We start from the raw sequence: 27516 nt of genomic DNA, 5'->3' as shown, positions 1-27516 counted from the left end.
GCTATGTGACCTTTAAAATAAAGCGTTACTCATGTATCATGTAAAGCACTTTGTCCGTTAAGGAAAAAAAGTGCTATGTAAGCAAAGTCCATTCGTCATTTAACGAAAACCTGCTGAAGAAAGGATAGAAACGCCATTTTTACTAGTATATACAGTGTTAGATTTAGAGTTTAATGTTCATTACAAAGTATAAATAAATAAATAAATCATTTGTCTTTTAATGTAACTATTTCCATGTTAAGTACAGACAAAATAGTGTGATCACCTCTACTTTAGTGCTCTGGTTCAACAGGCTACAAATAAGAATGAACCTTGAAAATGAAAATTGGGGGACGAGTGTTTAAACTGTTTCTACCATCCAACTGTATCTGAGATAAAAACAGTAAGAATTCAGCCCTGTGGATAATCAACTTCCTGTTTGTGGAGCAGGAAAGAAAGAAAGGTAAGAGACAATATCAAAGTGACACACTAGGAAAACTTATTTATTGGTTTTTGTTTGTTTTTTAAAAAAGCTTACACTCATTGAGTACAGCAGATAAAATCTCCAAAAGTCATTTCGAAACATTTCAATTTGGAGTACAGTGCTTCAGAATGTTTTTGTCTGATTTTTCTTTACAATTCTATATTTGAATCAAGGTCGAACTGGCATTTTTATAAATTATGTAAAAACCTGATTAACACAAAACCACAGAAGGACACTGTCAGGGACATCCAAAACAAAAAAAGGAAAAAAAAAGAAGAAAAAAAAAGAAATAACATGATGTGAATTTCATGTTACCCTCTTTATTATTGTACACAATATACAAACTGGTCCTTTATATCATTTTTCTAACTTATGCCTACTGTCTTACTCAGATTAAAAGGTGGAGATAAATAAATAAAAAGTATCTAAGTATCTCAAAAGGATATGAGGTAAGTGAGTATGGAAAGCATGTTAACTCCAATAAAACGAGCAAAAAGCAAAGCCTGACGACGTACAAAAAAAAAAAAAAAAATACAAATTTTCAAGCATGAGATTATTGAATCCATGACCAGATGCTACCAAGAGATCATTTCATACAGTAACCACTTTTCTAAATAGAGTAACAACATTGTGATTAGAGCAGCACATTGTGCCCTTACTGAATAATAAAAAAGAAAGGGGAAAAAAAAAAAAAAATCTTTCCGCTGGTTTACTGTATGATTACTGAAATGGAAAAAATAATGAGGTGATCTGTAAGTTGAAATAACTAGAACTAACAAAACTTGGGAGGGGAGTTTACCAAAACAAACAAACAAACAAACAAACAAAAAAAAACCCAGCACAGGCAGAAATGAGAGTACGAGTTAACATTAACGTAGCACAGATGGAGCTGCGGGCGTCTTGCAGATAAAAGCACAGCTTCTCCAGTTCTGCTGCGGCGCACATGGATCAGAGGGGAGGAGAAAAAATACATCAAATATTGACCAAACACAGTAGTCGTTGTGTCAAGAGTGTGTTCTTTCTTTTCAAAGCAGCTGAATATGTCTTACCTTCACTGATTAGTGCACATTATCTGTGCTTGTCGGAGGATTTATGAGTATGACTGTTAAGGGAAATGGTGAATAATTGATTGTTTTCCTAATTAATTTGTCAAAAAACATCTGTATAGTTATAGTCAGTATTATTTTCATTGTCTAACTGTGGTATCAAAAAGCTGCGATCCAATTCATTGTCCAGTGATGAACCCCAATGTAATGAAAGTATTTTTTTTTCCAATTACAGGAAATGACAGAAACATTATGAACACTTGTGAGCAGTGCCAGTGCGTAAATAATGTAACTGCCTTTTTTGAAATGTCCAATTGAAATGATGAGATTCAAAATAAGGAGCACAAATTAGTTTAGTGATGGCTTGGCACATCGTAGCGGAGCAGGGCCGCAGTTATTGAAAACAGAAATGAGCGTACAGTTAAATTAGACAAGTTGAATGGTTATAGGCTGAGGATCAGTGCACTAATTATGTTTACAAGCAAGTCCTGTTGGCTGGCTTCTCAATGAAATTTAGCATCCACCGCAATCCAGAACAGTTATTGCATTAGAGTGTGTTTAGTGACACACGATGGATAAAAATGGAGGCAATTCTCTTGTAATGGAAACTAAATAGGAAACAAGTTTAGTGCAGTGAGGCTGCACCGAACACGTGTTGAAACACTGGTACACACAAGCACAAATCTTTACATAATCTAAAAAAAAAAACAAAAAAAAAAAACACAAGCTGTCATCTGTCAGTGACGACCACAAACAGGCGGCTGTGATTCACTTAAAAGGCTACAATTTAGAAATAAAAATATTCACACTGAACAGTACAAACGATACATATGATTGTGATTTAGGTGTTGCTCTATGTTTAAGGATATTGCTTTTTCTCTTCCTTTCCTCCGCTGCTGTCCCTCTTCTCTTTCTTTTCAGATTTCTCTTTATCGTGTCTGGACTCCTGCAGCACATGAACACAAAGAAAAAGAACAATTTGAGACAACTGTTCAGATCAGCAGTGATGGAAAATAAAGCTACATAAATGGTTAACATGGATTTAAATCTACTGGTCAAACAATGAAAACCTGTACTAAAAATGACAGAGATCTGGCTAAAATTTCATGTACTCTGGAACAAAGTGACAAGCACAGTTGACCTTTTTTCCTCCAGAGGAAGTTCGCTCAGGTTTCACAGACTCGCCCTTCTCTTTACTGGAAGATTTGGATCTTTTGCTCTTCTCTTTTTCAGCTGACAGCGGGGAGTCACAGGAAGGACTCGTGCTCTTGCTGTTTTTGGAGGAATCTGGGGAGAAAAGTGTTTGTCAGTGATATATTTTGCTGTACTTGCTGGGCTGACGGTAACCTCAGATTTATGAACTTACTGGTTCCATTCTCGTCCTTTCTGCGTTTGGATTCTTGGCTCGTCTCACGGTCGTTGACAGCATGGTCCTAACACAAACACACAGTATGTTATGATCTCTATGTGAGAGATTGACAGAGAATATGTAACCTTTCCCTTGTTGCTACTTCATGATTACTCCAACTAACATGAACACTGTCTAACTTCAGAACAAGAGACGTTTAGAAGGGTTAAAACTTGTTAAATACTGACTCTTTTCCTGTCTTTCCGATCCTTTTCTTCCTTCTTCTCTTTGGATCGGCCTTGCGTGTTCTCTGAATCTTTCTTCTCCAGCTCCCTCTCTCTGCTCTTGGACCGGGCAACTGAATTGTAGTTGACGTGGTGCTGTGAAGATAATTATATATTAAGAGAACAAAACAAACAAAAACATTTTTAATGTTGTCAGTTATGGAGTGGCCCCTCATTCAGTGTTAATGAACCAACATGTTCAGGTTATTGTGTAACAAATAAATGACCCACATTAGCAACAAGACAAGATGATGATTAACAGTTGTTTCTCTTTGTTGTCGAGTGTTGAGTGATTGTATATATAAATTACTGAGAATTTAATTATATGGAAAAACCACCACATGTAGATCTGATTAATGAGCTGTTTTCTTGTGGTTATGTCACCAGTGGGTATTTGGAGCCTGGGAGTTGTGTACTCAGTATTGATCAAGTGGACTGATTGTGGTCAGAGTTTCATTAACTACGTTATTGTTGAGTTCTATGTGCATTTAAGTTACAGGAAGCACTGCTGTTTCATAAAAACCTGACACAAACGTGTCCAAATGGAGCATGAACTTAAACACAACACTCACATTGCAGTTACATGTTGTTACAGTTGTGATTTATTATTACTGTCATTCACAGCTGCTTGTCTGGTTGTGTTCTGGTCATGTCGGAGTAACTGGAGGAATTGCTGGAAATTCAGATATAGACAGACCTCAACGCAGTGTTGATGCTACAAGCCTCGACTGAGGCCCAGTGACCCTTTTGACCAGGACTGGAGGATTAGTGTTAGTTTCCAGCGAGCAGAGACCTCTACTTGTGGCTAAAATACTCTTTAAGAGAGTTGTCCATAAGCTATTATATTGCATGTTAATAGTGTATATTTCCTTGGTTGTTGGTGTGGGAACGAGGGATGTCTTACAATGTTGTTCACTGACTGATGTTTTTCATAATAACTCAGAGCATTCAGTGTAACACAAGGCATTTTTGCGTTTCAAAGTATCCGACCCACTTAGACTACATATTTAATGTCTTATAACACTGAATCACAGAGACAGTAACACTGACAATGATCGAGAGAAAGAAGATGTGCAGTGATGACACAATAATCCACACAGACACAAAGACTGAATTGTAGAATTGCCACCTCTACTAAATATTAGCTTGAATGGGGGAGAACACTGATGAAATTATTATTTTTTCTATTTGTACTTTATTTAGGTCAGTTAGTTGGGATTAGTTTTATTTTTTTTTTCTATTTATTAGTGTCAGAAAACCTAATTACATGTAATGTGATTCAATATTGTGACAAACAAAATAGGGCCCACAGCTGTGTGGTGTTTATGTTACATGTTTCAAATTGAATTTGGGTCACAATGAACTGGAATTACTTTTGTTGTCTACTATGAATTTCTGTCATCAGTGACCACTTCTTATTCTATTACAGAATGAATCAGGCAATGGGGCAGATAAATGTTACTGAGTTGTCACTTTAAGTGAAGCCCTTAAAGCTTCAGTAATCAATATTATTTATATGAACAACAGGTTTAGCAGGAAAGGGGTTGCTTGTAGTGACAAACCCACAGAGAATTATCACCTGACTGAAGTCCTTCTCATTTCTACGAAACCTTTTAACCTTTTTACAGCTAATGAGATATTTCTCTCAAAAATTGCTGGAAAGCAAAAACAGACACTGAATCTTAGACTTGTATTTGTGAGGTGGGCAGAAACATGACATCCATGAATGCTAATGTCTCTTTGCACCTGCTGAATGTGTCAACAGGTGATTGTATGCCATCACAACTTTATTAAAAAGGTGATAATTTGTCAGAAGTAGCTTGTTCGGCTGCCTCCAAGTGGCCAAAAAATATAAATGAATGCAGCTTTAAAGATTACTATCAACTTTGGTAATGGTGACACATTCAAATCAATCCACTGCTTTCCTTATGACAAAGTGTGAGAATACAACAATGGACAGATGAAGAAATCACAGACATGAAACATGAGTTATTTGTTGTCAACATTTTTGGCACCTGAACAAAGAAAACAGACAATCAGAGAGAAGGTACGAGTAGCAGTGTCAGTTCAAACCTTGGACGTGGACTCCTTGGGTTCGTTGTTATTGTCCTGTAGGGATGAATGGAGATGACAGATGAGCTGGGAGGGGGTGGGGGGTTTGGGAGGAGGTTGTCAGACAGCAGTAGAGTCGGAAGAAGGGGTGAGGGGGTGGGGAGTCTGGGCTGGCCGGACCAACAGCATACTTCTCCCTTGACCTGACCTTCAAGGACTAAGGCTTTGACAAGGTTATTACATAGAGGAGAGTTCATAGGCTCAACATCTGGAATGTCAATATTTAAATTGGAAAGACCCTGAGCATATATGAAATAACTGCTAGTCTTATTACTACAGACATGTCTGCAATTTCAGGCAGCATTATATTAAAGTCCTACAGCGCAGCTGGTATTTCAATACATCTAAAGTGCAAGTGCTGTAAATAATGTGTATGTGTGTGCCTGTGTGTGTAAGACAAATCACTCAATTCTTATGTGCTTGACTGCATCCCTATATAGGTAACTGTTGCTGTCACTTACAGTTCAGGAATGGATAAGACACAGGGAGCCTATTTCTCTGGTGGAAGGGTAAAATAAAGACCTATCACACGCTTCCAGTGGTTTGGGCAACGCTCCAGACGATTCAGGCTTCGCCCACTCTTTCCCTCACTCTCTCTCTTTGTTGGAGCAGGCTTATTTTCCTCTGCATTTTTGGCTGATTCAAAACTGCGACATTCATTTTCTCCGTCGTTCCCGGTTGCTGGTGGCTCCGATTTTCCATTGGATTCTTGCCAGGAGGTAGTACGACTGTTGATGCTGATGGCTGGTTGTTGTGGGGATAGTGTTGTAGGGGCCGGCAGGACTGACTGGAAACACACCGCGTGACGTGAAGGCTGCATGCAGGCCGTTCAACAAACGGAGATAGAAGGGGGACCGATGACTCAGCCGCAGTAGAGAGGCACTCCTACAGCAGAGCGGTTTGCTGAAAACCATCCTACTCTGCGCAGGATTCGGGCACGATGAGAGGAAAGCAAAAAACCTTGCATCACTTTAACCAGGAAATCTTCTCATCTCGAAAAAAAATGGGGGGGGGAAAAAAAAAATCTTGGGCACCATTTCAAGTAGTAAAACACTGCTCTCGGTGTAAAAACAAAAACAAAAACAAACTGGAGAAGGCGAAAGCTCTTGATTTGGCAAGCCATTTTACTTCAGGTGCAAAAAAATCCACAAGGAATATAGAAATGCGTATAAAAAAAATTCTTCCCAAGGCACACTGACTGCTTTCATTAATATGAAAATAGATAAATATTTCAATATGAAAATACTCAATATATACAATATTCTCTTGGCTAAGTCCTTCAGGGGGTTTTCTCCCAATTCTGCAAAATATTATGCTGATGTCCATGGAATGCTTTCCAACTCCCATGGATTTGGCTGGGATTTCCAGATGCCATGCCTGCATATATGACAACTCTCCTGGGTGATCTTCAGGGATGCTGGAATGTGCAACGGCAGGGAACGCTCCGGCAGATAGAGAAGAAACGGGCACAGCCTTCCTCAAGCCATACTAACCTTAACAGACGAGGAGTGGGACGGAGAAGAGTGGCTGTCGAGCTTTCGTCTTTTGTGATCTGCAAAGACAAGAGGGGTGACATTTGTTCTTATTTGAGCTGCACGTGACCTTAGAAAAATTCCATCCATCCATTCATGACTGACAGACATGTTGAAAATTCCTGCGAGCTATTTCCTTATTTGGATTTGATGTATTCAAGTAACTGTGTTGAAATAATTTCAGGCTTCTCTTTAATGTTTCTGTATATTTTATGTGGAGAACACAGCTGTATAACACACTACCAGAAAGGATAACTTACCCCTCTCGGATTCGGCTGACTCAGATCTGGGAACTGGTGACTTGAGGGACCCGGCCGCAGCACTCCTGTCGCCTTTCTCCTTGCTCTTGGACTCCTTGATGGCGTCGCGCTCCCTGGACGGCTCCATGGGCTCCCCGTTGCCAGCTTTGGCCTTGTCGTCTTTGCTGTTCTTCTCCTCGGCCTTCACTTTCTCCCTGTCTGCCTTGGGTGTCTTCTCCTTACCCTCACGTGCCGCCCGCTCCTCCTTCCCCGCTCTCTCATCTCTCTGCTTCTCCCGACGGTTCTCCGCCTTTGTCTCAGGAGTGCTGCCTGGTGTCTTTTCCTTTTTCTCTTTTTTCTCCTTCCCGCTCTTCTCTTTGTCGTCCCGTTCTTTAACGGCTTTGGTGCTGCAAACAGGATGAATTTTTTTTTTCCTTTAAAATTCTTTGTTCAAAAATGTTTCATACAAGATTTTGCTGATCCTAATACAGTATTATATTCCTACTACTGTATCAAAAAACTTACAGGCAATAGAAACTACAGTGTAGAAGACTTGATATCACTACTCAAGGTGAGTTTGGATGCCTTTTTAAGTTTTGTTTGATATATCTACCTGTTGAGAGCACCGTTCCCATTGCTGGTGGTCACTTTGGCCGCTGCACTGTTGGCTTTGTTCACTGGCTTTGTGGTCCCCTGAGATTTATCCTTGCCCCGATCTGCATAAAAAAAACAAACAAACAAACAAAAGATAAAAACAAGAACTGTATGAGCACATTTAAGGATATATGGCATCTGTTAGGCATAAAACAGATACCAACAGACACTTTTTTAGGAACCTTTAATGGATATTCAACCTATTATTCACATTTATATTGTTCTGATTCTCTGGTTAAATGCTTTTCGGGAGAAAATAATAGTGCAGATAGACAGCAAAAAATACAGCCCAAGCATTTAAATGATTATCAGCTGCAATGGAACAATAAATCTGAAACAGAATGAACACTGTAAAATAAAACTAGATCAAATACTATACATCAAACTGTAGCATACTGTACCTGCTCCCTTACTTATTAGCTAAAAGCGCTGCATTTTAATAACAACCTTGCCAGGTTTTTCATCACTTACCGCCATCCTCTGATGTCCCCTCCTCTGTCTTGCCCGTGTTGGTGGCAGGCTTGCCTGTGCTGCCGGGGCCGTTCTGCTGATTGGCAGGGGTGGCACTGCGCGCTGGCTGCTCCTTATGGTGAAACTCATTCTCAGGGACCATGTGCACCTTCTGGCTTTTCAACCGACCTGAATAACTGCAAGACGCATAAAAGGTTTGCACAAGGCAGAGACAAAAACCTCATAGAACTTCTGAGTGTCACACGGTGCAAAAAATATGACTTTCAAACTGCGACAACAAAGCTCAAGTAATTGAGCTTTATCGTTGCAACATTCCCCTGCAAATACAAACAAACATATACACATACATCTGTATATGGATAAGAGAAGTGGCAGCCACTGGAGGCCGCTGATGTTTCCCCATGAAACCCAATCTGCATCTGTATGTATGTATGTGTGTGTGTGCTATGAAGCAACTGAACTTGCTATAAAGCTTTAACGACTGAACACTACATTAGGAAGTCCAGGTCCTACTGATTCATGGCAGCTAGATAAAAATAAATCTTTTTGCACCTGATTAATACATGGAGGCTACATTTCAGACACAGTGGAGGGAAAAAACTCCCATGCCCCCTCTAGAGCTAAAAATAAGATGCACTGCATGAATCTGCCAGTATATGTTAAAATCTTTAACAACTTGTTGAAACATCACTTTTTATAACAACGCACAAACATCTGGGATGCAACATCATTCGCCGTTCCCAGATGTCTGAACGCAAATGTGAGAGAAAAAAAACCCAAAACACCCATAATCTCAACAAATGAAATAATGCGCACTATTCTTTTTCTCATTATTACCACACATAATATATGTTAACTGTATGCTCCACAGAGAGCTGAACAGCACACAATGCTGTGTTACCCCATTGCTAAGGCATAGAGGTCTGGCCTCTTGTCCTTCTCCTCGAGGCAGATCTTGTGGACACGGCACTCCAGCGCTTGGCCCAGGTTCAGGACTTTGGGATAGCAGGGTAGGATCTTGGTAAGCACGATGAGGATGTTCCGGATGTGGGTGTAGTCTCCGGTCTCCAGGCAGTGAACTGAAGCCTGGATGGGGCAGAGACGAGAAATGATTATAGATAAATACACACCTTGAACAGAACTCTCAGAATTTTCTCAGAATTTCTAGAAGAAAAATGTTGGTAAAGGTGAAAAGCTCACTTTAGTCAGCATGTAGTGCCATTTGTGCACCACATGCCTAAAGTTCTCATAATCTAGCTGATCCACTTTGTTCCCTCCATCGAAGCCTGTGGCTCTGAAGATGGTCAGGAAGCCTGGGTAATTGCCACACTCCTGTGACCACACAATAAGAACAGAGAGATTAATTCCCAGATCATTTTACATCAAGAAGTGTTACAAATAAATCAGATAAAATCAGTGTCACGGGTGTAGAGAACAGGTAGAACTGGACACCTTCTCATAGATTGCACGGTCGCTGTGCCAGCGGGTCACCGTCTCCAGCATGCAGCAGAGGAAGCGTCCGTAGCGGTGAGACTCGTTCTCTGTACAGCTGGCCACCGTGTAAATGATGGCAGAAAACACCTGCAGAGTGACACAATGTAGCGTGTTTGCTTAGACAATTAAGTACAATGTTAAAAAAAAAAAAAGAATTACATGTGGAAAAAGCTTCAAAGTCTTCATGAGTTTTACCAGATGGTACATCAAAGCTTTGATGTTCAGTATCTCAAAGCTGCACTTTGGGAAATATATTGTGAGCTCAAAATGGTTTTGATAAGCAAGCAGGTAATGAGCGTCCCTTTCAAGCTGTAATCTGATGGTTCACCTGAGAGCTTGTTGAACTGCTCAGATTTTTGACATTTACATTTATTCTTTAGTGCTACTTAAACTGATATTTCTACCACTTCTGTTCTGCTTAGAGGGCCAAATTACAGCCTAAGTTATTCCCCTTTATAGATCACAAAATTAATGTTTATTCATTGTATTAAAAAGGTACTCTGTTGCTTTAAGAAGGCTGCTATAAAACCAGAGTTTAAATAATTATTATCACCATTAATGCATAAGTCTGAGTATATCAGTGTCTTACCCTGTCATAGCACAGGAGGGTGCAGAAGTTGGGGGTCTTCTGCTGGTGGACCAGCTCAACGAAGCGGGCGCAGTACACGGCGTCGATGGAAGAGAAGATACAGCGAGGGAATAGACAGAGCTGCAGGAACTTTGTGATGGTCTCGTTCTTTGTGGATTCTGCCAGTAGACATTTAAAGATGAATTAGTAACATCGACAGCTCCAATATTGATGATGTGATCATGGCAATGATCAGCTTTGTTTCAATGCCCCCCTTGTCCCCTACTGCACTAACAGTAGTGCTACAACTAAAGACTGTTTTCATCACTGATTAATCTGACAAGTCTTTTCTCAATCAATTAATCGTTTTGTCTATAAAATGTCAGAAAATAGTGAAAAATGAGTCAAAGGTGATGTCTTCAGATGTCTTGTTTTGTCTGATCAAATGTCCAAAATCCAAAAACTTGCACCATGAACGTTGTGTCCTAGAATTGATATTTTCGCTTTATTACAGGTATTACTGGTACTGTATATATCCAAACCATCTACTTATGAAACCTTAATTCCATTCATGTTGTTGAATATGTGCATTTTGGAGGAACCAAACTTATGCGTTGTCATTACTGTGGCCAAATGTATGTGTATGTGTGTTTGGGTCTATTTATGTACTTTTTAAAGATCAGAGAAGAGACAGCATTGTGGGAGACACATGCTGAATAAAATGAATCATTAGTGACACTGGCATGAACATAAGGATACTTACTGGCCAACAACCAGTTGTCTTTCTCCAGTTTGAGGCGGTGTAAGACCCTTGAGACGTGCTCCAGCTGCTTCTTCTCCTCCTCCTGCAGTTTTTCCTGCAGGGCAGTGCAGCGTTCCTTCTCCTTCTTTTTCTTATTTAAAGGCTACATCAGAAAGAAGACACAAGAATATTCACACCATAAATACACATAACACTCAAAGCGACCTATAATAATCATACTCATTTTACTAACACTCTTATACACAATCACTGTAGGATCACCACAATATTATAAGAGCACTATGTCTCTGAGTCTAAATGATGATATAAGTGATCTAAATGTACAGTGATTCTACTGCTGCATTTATTGTAAACTGCACTGCATAAAACAACTCACTATCTCAGGGTTCTCCTCGATGGCCTTGATCTGGGCCTTGAGCTTGTTGACCTCACGGTCGTAGGCAGCATGAGGTACAGCCAGGTCGTACATGGTCAGGGACCAGAAGGTGGCATAGAACTGAGGCCGGAGGTCATCCCAGACCCTGGCTGGATGGAGGGACACCACAGCCTCGTGCACTGGTGTCATTACCTGTTCGCAGGCTGCCACATACTTCTGTACCTTTTGCTGCTGCCGGTTGCCTTTCTCTGCTTTCTTCAGCTCATCGTACTTGGACTGTGAGTAGAAAGTATATAGTGAGGGGTTAATTTCAAAAAAAGGTGTTATTCTTTATACCAAAGTTGTTTTTTGGTGATGGTTTGACTGAAATAGTTGATGATAAATTATGAAAAATGCACAAAAAGTAAATGATATAAAATGACAAATATGCAGTTATAGTTTTTCATACTTTCTGCACTTCAATCTTACAAAAAACAGTTTTTAAATGTATCAATCTCCTGATTTTTTTTTTCTCTTACCTTCCCACTGCTCTCATGAGACTTTCAGTGCAAGCAGCTTCAGCACATTTTCTAAGACCTAGTGCCTTTTTAAAAATTCTTAAGGCCTTAAGGCAGTGTGTTGAGAAAAACTACTGCACCTTGCTCCATTTTAGTCATCAAAAGAGTCAAAGTTTAGCCAAGTCAACTGACATAAGTTTGCATTTACAAAATGAGGAAGAATGAGGCAGAATAGTGTGAACATATCGACTGCCTGACAAAAAAATATATGCCTCATCATTGTCTTGATCACAAAGATCTGAATCTCTCTCCGTGACGTAAATGTGACATGATGCACTGAGGCTCTGACAGAGGAGTCCACTCACCAAAATCTGATGGGCGTACATTGGCCGAGACAGGAAGAAGGCAGCATCATGTGGAGTGTGGAACTGGTTACAAAGGATGTCAATGGAGGGAACTCGTTTGATGTAGTCTTCTGTGCTGAGGTTGGAGGCCAGAAAGCCACCAAACTGCACCAATGTATCATGACACTGCAGGATGACAAAGACTTCTATCAGCATCGAAAAGATGGATACTGTTTTACATTTATCTTGTTAGGGGGTGTAAAGTTAATCTGTAAGGTAGCAAATGCAAACAGAAATTCATCACTTCAATTCATTCACTTGCCTCTTAATTTTTTTGGTGGGTAATTGCCTAACAGATCATATGTGTGTTAATTTTTGATTTAATAATTGACTGTGGAGACATTTACTTGTTTAACTTAAAGCTAACAGAAGATAATATAGAGTAATATATCAAGAGAGGGTGTATACCTGGTCATAGAGGTGGCCAACCAGTTTAAGATGTTTCTCTCCGCCTTCTAAGAATACCACGCCATTTCGTTGCTGGGCCATGAGTAGACACAGTGGCAGGGCCAATTCGTGATCCAGCAATGCATCCTTCAGACGCTGTGATGACTTCTTAGTGTTCCTGATCTGGCCAAAGTAGCCACCCTGTGGACAGAGTCACATCCATAAAGATAACGTGGACCTGAGGGCAGGTGCAGCACTGGTCCAGATAATGATATAGATCTTGCAGATACTCGGGAGACTGCATTAGTAAATGATAACTGTACTTGAGTCTATACCTCAGCTTTGAGTTGCTCCCCTCCTGTCATGGCCTCTAACTGCTCTGACGTCATCTCATCTGTGATCTCGATGCCAGCCATTTTCTGCACCACTTCTTTCAGGATCAACAGGTCAAAACTGCAGGAAGACAAAAGGACATATAAAGCAAATCGCATTTTCATTTAAGGAGCGGAGCAGGTTTCACAAACAACCGTGTCCTCTTCCCAACATGGACATGTTTAAGAATTGAGTGTACATTGTGACAATTATAAGATCTAATTTAGAATACCTTAATGACATTTTACTGTCGACATGTTTGTGTGTCTTGCTTTTAAACAATGTAATTTACCTATAATTTAAGAAAATAAACTTCTGACCATGACAATATTTTCAAATGTAAGGGTTTTTCAAATAGAAACACCCTAAGCCATTAGCAAAAAGGTAGGGAAGCAGTTGTTACTATCTGTTTTCAATAACAGTTTATCTTGTTGTATTTAATATAAATTATTCAACATTTTTAATTGACATTGAAGGCGGCGGCTTGTCCATCCAGACCAACCATATTAATGTATTAAGATTGGACTCCTGCAAACCATCCATCCTGAGTTGTTTGGAGCTACTTACCTCTTTCCTGCTTTTAGCTGGTTGGTGACATACTGAAGAAGGCCAGCCAACTCAATTGGGTATTTTCTGAACACAGCTCCACACAGACTTGCAAGGCCTTGGTTGACAGGAGGAACATGTGTGTGTTAGATACTCATTAAACTTCAAACAGTTTCTTTCCTTTTGCATGCAAATGAATGGTGTGACTGTTTAAGAAACATACTCTGAAGCCATGAGGAGATGGTGGTGTCGTCATGCTTCATCTTCTCCTTCTCGGGATTGGCCAGAGCCTCAATGATGCAATCTGAAGACAGAGTTAAGTGGAACAACCTAGAAAATGGGAAAGAATCCCCCTTTTAAACATACACCCCACTGCCCCCAACATCACACACACAACCACACATACACACACACACGATCTCTGATGTTTAACTAGCTGAATTCAGAGGGAATAGCATAGGATACAAGCCAAGACATCATAGTTGAGGGATGTGAGGTATTTCAAGGAGTCCACCACTGGAACAATGAGGTTGTCGTACCACTGGATCTGAGACAGCATCTGATAACAGGACAGAGGAGACGAGAAAACATCATCAACTATAGAGGGTATACATTTTACCCGACCTGGTGCCACCCCCTTACCTCCACCGAGTGGCCAAACAAATCTCTCAACTCATTTTACGGCACACGTGCATCCACACTTCACTATCCACAGATCAGGGAGTGAACTCAATGAAAAGTGGAAGTCATGTTTGAAAATGCCGATTGGGTAGGCAGAGATAAACATGCTGACCACTCTACATGAAGCATCATCCTATTACTACATATGCAAAGATTCTTTACATTAAATTATGTTAATTTACACATCTTGCATATTATAGAGAACAGCAACAGAAGTGTAAGGGTGTGAGGATATATCATAGCACAGTCACATTGAAAATGTTACAAATGGTTTTATGCCTAAGTAGGACAAATGCTAATGGTAAATGTTACAATTATTGCAAATGCAAAAGACTATGATGCCTGTATTGTGTATCATACCAAAGTTATGACTGTGTAAGTGCTGATTGTTTTTGTCAGTGCGGCAGGAATACAGCCCCAATTTTGTGAGTTTTTGCTAAGTGGCTTTTACTTTGATTCATGAATGCATGATTTGTAGGCAGAGCACTAGGTGTAAGCAATTCCCAAGACGGGCGCTAAAGCGAGGCAAGTCTGCATCGCTGCCAAGAGAGAGAGCCAGGAAAATATAATTAGCGTACGGAGCGAGTAAGGTGCTACGTGCTGTATCTGCTGTACCTGATAAAATATGAAATTAGTTTGTCTTTGTTGTATGTTGGTATCATTCAAAATGAGCCTCAAGTAAAATAGTTATAACAAAATACACTTACATAATCAAAAAGGATGGTGGGGTTGCTATGGCTCAGCTTGCCAATCTGCCTCCCAGATTGTTTCACATTCTCTTTGGTCAACCGCCTAGGGAGGGAAAAAGCATAAGACAGCAGATTAAAAAACACAAGAAGATGCAAAGAGTGCTGTAAGCAAAGACCGTCACTTCTGTAAGCATCATAGCAGTTACAGTTGGATGCTGTTATGGTTGTCGGCTTAAGATGAAAGTAATGTTATCGATTTCTTCAACAGCGGAACAGTGTTAGAATAATTACTTGCCCGACACATAAAAACAGCATTCCAAGTGCCATTTTAAATTCTTGTGCTGCCTGTGTTGAACTGTCCTTTTAATACAGCTTAACTTGAGATGGCTGGTGAAAAACAACACATTGACACATCTCTGCATGTTTTTACTATCTAATCGTTGTTCTTGGAACTGCGTTAGGTACACTGAGAGCTAGAAACTGGACTTTAGTTGATTCTGATCTAGTCCACCCAAACTAAGTGGTGTTTTACTATGTTTGCAAATATTATAATTGCAATTTTATATGTTTTACAAGACACATTCACTTAATTCCAAAACAAAAAGACTCAAAGACTGTGAGATAGTGGAGAATCCTATGAGAAATGTACTTAGCAACTGACAACTGCACAGTGACTTGACATGAATTAAAGGTAGAGTCAGTCAGTTCTGGAGGAAGATTGTTGATATTTGAACTAAACACTCAAGGAGCTCTGCCCCTCAAATTCATGTACATGCATTGCCAAGGCAGCGACCAAAAGAGAAACATGGCGGAATCCAGAGCAATGCATCAGCTGTAGAGTCACTTCTGTTACACACTTTATCACAAGCAGGATATTTGTGTGATTTAAACAGCTGCCTGCTCAAATTATACTTCACTAAACGCAACAGAAACAGAAGCTGCTGTGTTTACATGCCCATTTACAGAGCCAGGGCTGTGTATGGACACCGGATTTTTTTTCAGCACACACACAGAAGAGGTAGCTAGTGAACCATGAGGAGAAATTTGCTAATTTTGACAAAATTTATGTATGTATTGGATTAGAATTGCTGACTCTACCTGTAATGGGAACGGCTTGCTATTTATTTGTTTGGACTGGAGACAAAGCACAAATAAGGTACAGAAAGATGCATGATGTTATAGTAATGGTACACTGGGTTAACTTACTTCATAATGTATTTCGCCCTCTCCACAGTCTGGGCTTTGACTTTAACCAAAAGTGGATGGCTGGAATATGTCTCGTTCTTCCATTGTCCATATAACCGGTACCTGAGGGAGCATATGTGGAGGAAGCACAATTAAAAAGAAGGTTTCAGCTATGCAGCCCCCAAATACATTGGCAGGATCAGCAGAGTAGGCCAAAAAATTCCATAGTTTCCCAGTGTAAGCTTAAAGGGAACAGTTTTAACATAAACCAAGCACGTTCAAGCAACAAAGCTCGTAACTATAAACAGTCTTTGCATAGTAAAATAGCCACCTCCAATCTAGCAATCAAGCATAATGTTGAACTTCTGTTATGTCTGTGACTATTTGCCATAAAACAGCGGGGGTGAATTTCTACCTCATTTACTTCTAGCCCTCCAGTTTAATAAAAGAGGATTGCTCCTTAATGGTTGACTTGCTCTGATCAAGTAACTTGCTGTGTGTCATATTTGGAGCAAGCAAGGTCAAGGAGTATTTAAAAATCCCTTATGGTGCATCAACAAATTCAGCGCAAAGAGCAACCCACTGTAAAATACACCGACGCAGCAGAGCGTAAAGAACTGAGCTACTTGTCCATCTTCAGTTCATATTAAATCCTTTCTTTTAAAGTGTTGAAACATTTTACGGTGGGAGACAGTGAAATCATCTACAAAGTGCTACTATCTTAAATAACTAAAGAAGTTACATTATTAGCTGCAACAAACTGACACTGACAACTGAAAGAACAACCAAAACCTTTGGGAGCGCGGAGTGTCATTGCTCATCATCAGCGTGCCAAAATATTCAAACAAAGAATCTAAAAATAACAATCTTGCATTGCTCGTGAGCAGAAAAGTTGGTTTGCTGAATAACGCATTTACACAATCAAGGTGAGTGTGAAGAACCGGAATTGATTGTGTGTGCTACTCTTTCCTTGCCAGCTAGTGAACATCATCCTAGAGCGCTGCCTAAGGGTTTACTCATTTACACAGCACCACATGTAGTGAGCGATACACGTGTGTGTGTAGGTGTCTCTGTGTGTGTGTGTGTATCTCACCTGTGCTGGTAGGGAAAGAGTTTGAAGAGACCCCACAGTTCCTCAGACATGCAAGCATTACACTCCATCAGAGAGAGAGAAGGGAGTAGCACTTGGTCTGCAATGCTCAGGAAACAACTCAACAGCGTATCCTGCGATGAACATACAAATCAACATGAATAAGGTCCTAACAGTCATATATACTACAGAGCTAAACTGGCAGATCCATTTAAACAAAACTCTCTTGAATATTCAGCTACAGCCTAGTCCTATATTTTAAGATATATATACACACATGTTTTATACTTACCAGTTTGTCTTTGACATCAGGTCTGCCATCACTTTGGTACTGAGAAGCAAAGGACACCAAATATGAGTACAAGTCAAACTGAGACTTAGGCTTCAGTGCAGATGTAGTAATGTGGTGGTTACAATATGGTACCTCTTTCATGAATGCCTTGCCCAGACGCACAATCTTGGCAAAGAGGATGGGGTCGTGGGAGAGGTGAGGGCCCAGGTAGCAGAGCATGCTGAATGTGTCCCTGCGCAAGTCTTCAAAGCTCTCTGCAGGCCTAGGGGCCCGCTTGTTCCTCAGTGGATGCATCACACATCCCCTTGCTCCTTTCGGGACGCCAGCCCTGTGAGGAACAGATCAGTGTGTGAGAGACTGTGTTTTCTTTTTTTTTTTTTTTAACTTAGTTATTTACTGAACGTGTATTGAAATGCTGGTATCAAGAAGATTTACAGTAGTCAGTTCAAACTGTGGTATGAGAGGTACTTGAGCATGCTTTCCGGTCTGACTAGATGTGGTGGGCAGTAAGTGAAACATTAAAAAAAAATCAGCACCTTTTGTAGAGAGGCTCCACAGTCAGGTGCACAAGCTGGCAGAGTGCCAGTGCAATGGCCTTGTGAGAAGTCGCATAGAAGGAAGGCATCTGGTCCATAATACTCTGGGCATGGTGCCAGTCTCCAATCCTAAGCAGTGCTTCCAACAGACCAAGCTTCTGGTTATCAGGTGGCTGTGGGCACAGAAAAAAGCAGCAAATGAGTGTCTGTGTATCATTTAATATACCAAAGTTCAGTGACATTCAATATGGCAGAGCAGAGAACTGGCCAGAACTGAGTGCGGCTACTGTCACACTCCAAAGTGATGGATTTTTAAAACCATTCCTTTCTATAATATTTATAAGGATGAAAACATATATTAGTTAAACTAGATGATAATATAGCATCTTAGACTATTTGGACAGAAAAATGTAACTATTCACAGGCAGCAGAAGTACATTTATTAGATGTGAAGTTTGTTACAGAAGTTGTGCTTTCCCAAATTTTTCACAGCACTTAACTCTTAACTGTGCTGATATACCGACAATTTGGTGTGAATTTTTAAGTTTGATATAATTCAGTGTTTCAATGTAATGAAGTAAATTTTTAAGTACAGTTTAGCTTCGCTCAGTCTGTCTCTACATGATGATTTGACTTCAAGTGATACAGAACACAGGCTTTAGAAGTGGACATTTCCTGCTCCATCCCTGCAAGACCCCCCCTTGTGTTCATTAATCACTCTCACTCCTCTTCCTCTCATCGTCCATGCAGACTTGACAGCAAAATCTTTGATATCCAGGAATTTATAAGTAAATAATATGACAGTAAATGTTTCTGATACCTGCTCATTCTTCTCTTCCTCCTTTTCCTTCTCCTTTTCTTTGTCTTCATTTTTCTCTGAAGGTAGCACAACCATGACCAGCTTGCGAGCAATCTGCTTGGCCTCTGAGATATCTCGTTTGTGTTCCTCTACAATGGCGACATCTGGTGGCATAAGCTGGAATGACAAAGATAATTCTTCAGTATTAGAACAAATTATACTAGAGGCTTTACATTTCATACGGGTGAAATCACACTAAACTTTGTATTAGACCCAAAGATCTGATATAATTAAGTGAATATATTTGCCACATAAATCACCTTGACAACATTAGAGGATTACAGTCTGCCTCAGAAGTTGCTATCTTAAGGTTTGCACCACTCGTATTTCCAAATACACGCATATGTGAATTGAATGGTGACCACTTTGTACTAATGTGGCCATTAGCTAGACTCTAGCGGTTCCTTTTCCTTACATGTACGTAGAGATCTTCCAGCTCTATCAGGTTATGGTGAAGCAGAGCAGCAGCAATGTGGTAAAGTGACTTGGGGGTTTCCTCGTTGGGTTCCTAAAGATAGACACAAGAAAATAAATGAATACATTATCATGGAAATCAGACATATAATTAAGCGACACACATTAAATATGAGTCATGCCATAATCTTGAGGTTATAGTTTGGGACTGTTTGGACAGATATTTTAAAATATAAAAAGGCTACGACATGAACATATTTAGTTTTGGATTTGCCTACTTGTGGGTTAGGTCATACTATTAGACACATATTCTTGCTTTTATTACTTTTTAATACCCAGAGTTGATATACTCACCTGGTAGAATTTGAATTTAAATCCCAAGATGTGGCAGAGAGTGAGCGGCTCACACATGTAGGACTTGACGAGGGACAGGAAGAACTCATCTTGGTCGGATCGACTCTCATACACCTCCAGGATTATGTCCAAAACACGATTAGGGTCTAAGTTGAAACATCCTGTAGGCAAAAGAAATGGGAAACCTAAGCAGGCAACAGAATAACAATAAATAGATAAGTAAAGACTTGTCCAAACAAGCAAGTGGTCCGTTAAGGGAAACAGGTTATTCCAAAGCCTCTGTGCTGCTGAGGCCTGAGTCCTGGTTGCTTTCACACCTGTAATTCAGTTCATTCGGAGGCGATCAAGGCAAAAAAATTATTCTTTGTTGCCTTTTGGATCTGGTCCGGTTTATGTTCACACTGGCTTTTTACAAACAAACCAAGAGCTGTAAACATGAAGTTATACAGACTGACAGGTAACTCACTGATTGGACAGTTTTGGTAATTGTTGTCCTGCATCATCAGCACTACACAGACCCTTGTGGGCAATTTACATTCTGGTCACTGACAGCAAGTCATGCAGCACTAAAATGCTTCTTTTTTTGTTTATTTATGTTGTCTGGTGTCACAAAGAGCTCATGCAGAAATAACTAATTCTGAGCATTATCAGTGTCAGTAAACTGCAAATCAACCACATGTTATAAATAATGAAAAACAGGTTGAGACAAAGAGGTGTCTTATAAGACAATATTACAGGAAGGTATGACTGTGGCACAAAGGACTGGCAGGTAGCATATGGGGACATATTTTCTGTGATATATGCAGGTACTTGTCTCTGCATGATAAGAGTCAATACTGAATGCTGAAGTGACCAACAGAATAAGGTCAAATTACTAGAGTATTTGGTGAGAAGCCTGGTGATACAATAACCCCTAGTATATCCTCACTCCATCTAATCAAATATTGTCAATAAAAAAAAAACACTCCGCACAATCAACAATACTGTACAATTTGCATTTGACATTAGCAAAAGATACAGAAGCACCAAATTCAATGCAGTCAACCTAAAAAAGATTTGTTTAGTACCTATGAGGGACTTGATGCTCTCCAGTACAATGTGGCTGGTGATGTTGCCCGACAGGTCTTGGCCAAGCTCAGTGATTAGTTTGGCATAGCCCTCATTCTCCTCCCTTAGCAAGTTGAACTTCTGTTGCTTGTAACTGAGAGAAACAAAATTACATAAATATTGGATGCACACTATAAAGCACAATAAGTATGCCCAGTACATTAAAATGGATGTTTTCTACATATTTATGTTTATATCTCTACTTACAATAGTTTAGTCTTGATTTTTACAATCTTCTGATTGAACTGATGGGCTTGTTTTATAAGTCCAAGGGATTCAAGGGTTTCTGGATCCAGCCGCTCTTTCAAGATGGCCTCTGGAACAAAAAACTGATAGAAGAAAAAAAAAATTGTGGTTTATTATTACAGGCCTGGGCATTTAAATCAATAATGCATTCCATGACTCTTACACAGTTGTAAACATTTCATCTTAAGTGGCCAAATTCTTATATACTAACTACACCATCTCACTTGCAGGACAATGAAAATTTATGAGTACTCTTGTATTATGGGGGACACAGATGCCTTTCTTCAGGCAGTCTTTGTATTCTCTTTCACCCTGAAGTGGCTGCAAGAATTGTTTTTTTCCGTCAGTTATATAAACAAAATGTTATGTTAATAAAGTAAAACTGTTCTTACCAAACATGCTCCCACCAATTGTGTGTAATGGTCACGTTTGTTTTTTTCTTCCAGTGCACCAGTCTCTAAATCTGTGAAAAATAGAATAAATAAGAAATAATAATAAATTATGACACAAAAAATATAAGTTTGCTAAACAAGATATTCTAATATTGCAAGCATTTAATGCAGTACTTCAGATTATGTAAAAGTAAAATGTGTAAAATAAAAAGTTTACCTAGTATACTGAACACATCTGCTAAAATTGATGGCATGTCATCTCTGAGTTCCTGAAAGTAAAACAAAAGAGAACAGACAATGTTAAAGCTGGACAAAAACAGAATGCAATTATTTGCTGGCACAGTGAGACCCAAATCACAATATTGTGTTCAAATCAGTATCTTCTTATTAAACTTGTGTAAGAGACAATGCTATCACAGTATTCGTATCCATTAGTAGAGACTGCTGTGATATGGATACTACAATTTAACACGTTACACCACATTAACTCTTCAAACATAATTTCTTACTGAGATAATAAACAGCAAAAGGTTTTTATGTCTATTCTTTAAAACAGTGCAGACACTTCTATATATTTAACATTGTTTTAAACAACTCATGGGGAAACAAAAAGTACCATCATGTCCCCAAGGACGCTGGCGACAAGATCCAACTTCAGGTTCCCCTGTACAACTTGCCAGCAGAGCTCGTATAAGGCCGCCTGTATATCTGGACAGGTAAACAGACAAGACACAGTTCATCATCCAGGCAAGTGAACTTAACGAACTGACAGGTAAATACTCTCTTATTAAATCCAGAAATAAATAACAAATAACTACAAATTGACCTAAATAAGGTACAAATACAACACACAAAAACTGTATTCACTATTCTGTATTCAGTATTCACCCTCCACTTCAAAAACATTTAGGAGGCACGTTTAGCAACAATTAATTCCTTGATTTATGTGAATAGGTCTCTGTCAGTTTTCCTCCATTGTTCCTTGCGAAACTGCTGAAGCTCTGTCAGTTTCTCACGGGACTGTGAGTGAACAGCAGTTTTCAGGTTCTGCCAATTTCTTAATTGCACTGAGGCTCACACTTCACCAGACATGCACTAGGGATCAGATGCTTAGCACTAGGACTGGGAAAACTAACAGATAAATGGACCATCATAACAAATGTTCTGAAAACTTTATGTAAAACAATTTACTTTCTGTGCATGTCACTTATTGGAAATATTTCAGTAAGCAAACACTCAAGTTTACTGTTGTGCAACAACAAAGTTATGATGACATTCATGAACTTATTACACTGAAACACACACGCTGCTAGGGCTGTGAGATATGACGACATATATCTTGTGACGATAGAAAAATGTCTAATGTTTCATATTATGATTGTTTATTTCATTGTGTCACAAATCAAACTCTTTCGCAATTTTTTTGTCATTTGGAGTCTGTCCACCTTTTGTGCAGATTACATTGATAAATTACTGTTCTTAGCTTTTTACTCACAAAGCTTTTATTGCACTTACAGTAACATAACGAGTGTAGTTGTCATCATCTCAAGTACTTCACCTGGTTCAATGTCTCTCCTCTGTGTGTGCAGCACACACACTCACAGTGAACCACAGAGAGCAGAGGAGAGTAGCACGACCATAAATGACAGAAAAATGCAGTAGAGACTATGTTTGTTAATATTATTTACCTAATTTATGCGCATTTGTTTCATTTCAGTTCAGTGCGAGACTCTTTGTGTTTTGCTTTCATTTATGGTCGCGCTGCTCTCTGTGGTTCACTGCAGGCGGGGCTGAGCTCTCTGTGTGTGCGCTGCACACACAGCACAGCAGAGGAGAGACAGTGAACCAGGTGAAGTGGTCGAGTTGATGACAACGACACTCGTTACGTCAGTGTAAGTGCCATGCAGACCAGAAATTATTTATTCATTGAATTTACAGAAAATGTGCTATATCATGATATGTATTGTTATCAGGATATGAAATGATCTATATCGGGATACGGGATTTTGGTCATATCACACAGCCCTACACACTGTTGTGACTGGGTTAGCCGCACATCACTACTTGACAGAGAGTCACATTATGAAAATGCTGCCTGCAGTTTGACAGTATTTTGAGAAGTTGGAGAATGAAAATATGCTATTTGTGAATGATGTCAACGGAAACTAAAATGTCAAGGCAACGCAGCCAAGGATTTCTTAAAGATGTATATGTTTTCAGTAATGGAGGATGGATGTATCTGTTTGTACAACAACAAAACTTAAATAAATTGACAGACAAGTGCAATAGAACTGATATAATTTTCAACTTACCTCTAATCTCACTTCCATGATCTGTTTTCTCTGTAAGGTCTTTGCAGAGTTGTACGCTATGAGGTAAAGAGACAAAATTTTGGTCAGCCTTAAAGAGAATAATTCAAGATTTTCTACAAATCAGACAGACTCCCAATTTGCAGATTTTTTGTTGGTCTATAAAACCAATGTAACTTAATTAGGCTAATGATAATAATAACAATAATAATAATAATAATAATAATGACAGAGGAACATGATTTGAATTTTGAATTGACTAACAAAGAGGCAACAGTGTTAGTATAAAACTTGGACTCTGGGACTGAAGTGAAACTACACGAGCAAACGGAGGGAGACCAAACAAAACATCAAAACTCAAAATAAATTGAAAATATTGTTTTGTCACATCAATTTCCTAGTGAAGTAAGATCTATTTAGGAATCATAATGAAAGTGGGGCATCTGATTGTTTTAAGCCATTATATGGAGCTTCTTTTTAACATTATATGTTCTCCTGCAATGGATATGACAAATGGATAAAAGCTTGGCAATACAGCCATCAATGGTACTGGATTACATGACAGACAATGGTGTCAAATGAGATGTGTATGAAGTTTCTTCTGGCTTGGTATTACAAAGGTGTTACTGTTGCCGTATCCAGTTTAATGGTGTATGGGTTAAAGTTAGTGAGAAACTATGCAATATATTACGCAAATCTTGCACGTCTGGTTACATTGTTTTCCAGGACCTCTGCCAACTGCTACAGCAGGCACGGTGGCATTCATCCACATTATGAAAAACAATTCCCAGGAAAATCTTCTCAATCTGGCTGTGTCCAAGCACACAGAACCTAACTCAGGGATGTCCTTGTTGGCAATTCAACTGGCCTTGAAGAACGAGCACCGACAAAAGCAGACTGATCAAGCACTAAACGACTTACATTAAAACTTACAATTGAACACAATACACCACACCAGCTGAGAGCCAGCGTGTATGTTCTGCACAAACACAAACACACAAGTGAAAATAATAAGTTGGTGGGCTGTATCATGTGGACTCTCTCACTGACTGCCTCTGCCACCCATTCAACATGCTCAAACAGTTGCTGATATGGACCAACTAGTGCCAACAATGCTGGCCGCACTGCAAGAACTGCACGCAGTGCTCAGTTAAAGATGCTCAATAAAACACCCTAAGGTACATTAAGGTCAAATACAGTGGTTGATTTTTGCATAATAGGGTGACAGGGCAGATTTTCACTACTTTAAGCAACAAGATACAGCACTAATTCAACGTTACACCCTTGCCTCTCTGACTTGTGGTGAATCCCACTATTGCACAAGAACAACCGACTGATGTCAGACACAGATAGACCCAAATGTCCACAGTAATATTAGACAGCCTGTGAAGAAAATGCATTATTTTACTTGAAATTCAGTGGTTACGTAATAACAATGTGACACTTTAGTTAGCAGCACATAGAGATTGCCCTTTCACTTGTTGTCAACCACTGAGAGATCACTGCATGGGATGGCATCCCTGAGGAGGTGGGGGTCTGTAGGGCTTGTTGACATGGAGGCTTTATCAGGGACCTTCTGACTGAGGGATTTACGACTGTGATGCCCAAACAGACTCTCTATAATCATGCAATGAGCTGTTTTGTGTGAAGGGAAATAAGTATTTTTTTCCAACTGAAAAACGTTTGTTTAGCACTTGTTGGATGAACTTTGTTATGCATGTTTAGTATAAGATCTTTCACAGACTGTGTACAGGCATGGATCCCTAGCAGATGCAGAGACACACCAGTGAAATGCATCATTTAAATTACATGTACAAGATTCTCTCTTAGATAATTTTACAAGTTGATAGTTTGATCTGGAGCAATTTTCTGTCAAAGTGTTATCAGCTACAGTGACATGCACTACATATATGACTAAGAATTAAGTAGTCTGAGTTGATGCATCTCACTGCAGGCCTTTTCTAACTATGCAAGGCCTACATCGACTAATAGCAGCTAGCACTGTGGATGAGCCTATTGTGTCTTTGCCTGCAACTTAAATAATGGCTGCGCTGAAGAAAACAAGTGAAAATATCATTCACGAAACCATTTTCCTTTGAACAATGACAACACTAAAAGCCCAATTCTGTGTTAATTTCAAGATGCTGCTAGGGGTACCCTGTGCCCAAGATGAGTGGATTTGGCGATGTAACGTTAGTTAACGTTAGTGTGAAAAGTTAGCGCTAGGTGTGTTGTACAGATATCATTGGTTATGGTAGCACCGAGGGCACATTGTTGCACCACATTATAGCTCTACTATTGTTGTAGTAAGCCAACTGATGGGGTTAACTACATAAATATCTAGTTTAATATACCGTTGTTATTTGAAGAGGGAGGTTAAACCGTTAGCTGAACATTAAAGTTACGACTACATGTCCGAAGTGACGGTACAAGAGGATTTAACCGTCAGCAGAGAAAGTTTAAAGTCATTAAATGTCGTGGTTATTTTTCTTTTTTATGCTGCAATTCCCAGCTAATACATCAAGGGAGGCTATCGACATCATAAGCGCTCCAGCTAACCTGCTAGCATTAGGTTAGCTAGCGTTATATGCCAGGATCCAACGTTTCCCTCCACTTGATTACCATTACCGTTAACGTTAAAATAACGCGGACTAGCAATAGACTTTTAACCGCCTGCTCGTCAATTGTCTGTTGACAGTTAATGTTGGCTAATTATATTAACTTTGGCACAATATTTTCTTAAATTTAGAGGCTAGTACATATCGATACCAGCCCGAGAGTGGGCTACATGAATGCTAACTAGCTTAGCTTTGATAGCCATCGTGTTTACACATTCACGAATGAATTTAAATAACGCCTCCACTACACAACAATGAATAAATAGAGCATATTCACTATTAAACGACTGCAACTACATGAATTGTTTATTTTTTCAGAGTTAAATGGCGGCGTCAACTGTTCCTTAGCTAGCCGACGTTACCGCTTATGTTAGCCCTCGCAAACACTTGAAAGACTGGCCTTGGATTGTAATGCTAGCTACGTAATTATTATAAGTAGTAGTAACATAAATCAACAACTGTTAAACCACTGTGACCTCTAACACTGTGTCGAAATTCAGATCCACTTACAATTCGTGTTTTCCTGATTTTTCCCAGTTTTTTATCCATTCACCAGGGAGGATAAGTGTCGCCATCTTCCATACACACACAGCCCGGATGTCTAGTTCATCATGGCACACACAGGGTCAAATGTGCTGCTGCAGCCAGCTCACTGTTGCATGGTGGGACACTCTGACAAAGGCTCCCATGCATGCAACACTTTCTCTTCAGTGTGTGTGTGGCAGTGCAACTCTCTGCATGCACCTCAAGGCTCTTGATTTAGCAAAGTACTAAGTAGTAATTTAAAAGGTTGAATTACATTTACCTACCCTTACACAACATAATTTTACACCAGCGTTATTCATTAAAAAGTGTGTAATAAAGCTCCCTGATTTTAAATCATAACTGGAGAGCCATGGTTTCCAAAGTCTCTGCAGCACTTCAAGTTCATCTGGACAAGCCAATTACTGTTTGCTTGTTGAATGTCTGCACATACTACATTGAATATGTATTATTATCTTTGCGTTATTCACATCCTGCTTACAGTTCACAGAAATGGGTCCACCTGTATAAAGTCATTCATTGTGTATATTTCTGAAGATTGTTGTGTTGTTATTTTTGTGTAAGCACATTGAGAGCCACTAAACCGGAGTCAAATTCCTTGTATGGTAACATACTTGGCCAATAAAGATGATTCTGATTCTGATT

General features: G+C 39.5%; 1 protein-coding gene across 2 annotated transcripts; it reads right to left on the bottom strand.

Annotated features, from left to right (window-relative positions):
* Positions 1 to 455: 455 nt before the first annotated feature.
* On the bottom strand, positions 456 to 27046 carry thoc2 (THO complex 2). 2 transcript variants are annotated; one of them, XM_044369898.1, is made up of 39 exons: positions 26839 to 27046; positions 23714 to 23769; positions 22018 to 22109; positions 21619 to 21670; positions 21402 to 21472; positions 20971 to 21092; positions 20724 to 20857; positions 19657 to 19817; positions 19304 to 19396; positions 18850 to 19005; positions 18030 to 18202; positions 17626 to 17821; positions 17494 to 17532; positions 17205 to 17335; positions 16133 to 16234; positions 14945 to 15029; positions 14022 to 14115; positions 13780 to 13860; positions 13578 to 13674; positions 12974 to 13091; positions 12660 to 12839; positions 12213 to 12377; positions 11351 to 11626; positions 10975 to 11116; positions 10233 to 10390; positions 9602 to 9730; positions 9350 to 9481; positions 9051 to 9235; positions 8150 to 8325; positions 7638 to 7740; positions 7046 to 7431; positions 6747 to 6805; positions 5215 to 5250; positions 3106 to 3237; positions 2876 to 2942; positions 2651 to 2796; positions 2379 to 2455; positions 1513 to 1559; positions 456 to 1395 (listed from the first exon to the last, which is right to left on the bottom strand). In XM_044369898.1, exons 1-38 carry the CDS (start codon positions 26901 to 26903, stop codon positions 1532 to 1534), a joined length of 4695 nt encoding a protein of 1564 aa, XP_044225833.1. In that variant the 5' UTR covers positions 26904 to 27046; the 3' UTR covers positions 456 to 1395; positions 1513 to 1531. The 2 variants fall into 2 exon arrangements, with proteins under 2 accessions (XP_044225833.1, XP_044225832.1); XM_044369897.1 differs by having other exon boundaries at positions 456 to 1392.
* Between the last annotated feature and the right edge of the window lie 470 nt (positions 27047 to 27516).

This window comes from Thunnus albacares, chromosome 13 (assembly GCF_914725855.1).
Source record: "Thunnus albacares chromosome 13, fThuAlb1.1, whole genome shotgun sequence".
NCBI classification, from domain to species: domain Eukaryota; kingdom Metazoa; phylum Chordata; class Actinopteri; order Scombriformes; family Scombridae; genus Thunnus; species Thunnus albacares.
Note: the sequence above shows the minus strand (reverse complement) of the source record. Positions and strands in the feature narration are given on the sequence as shown.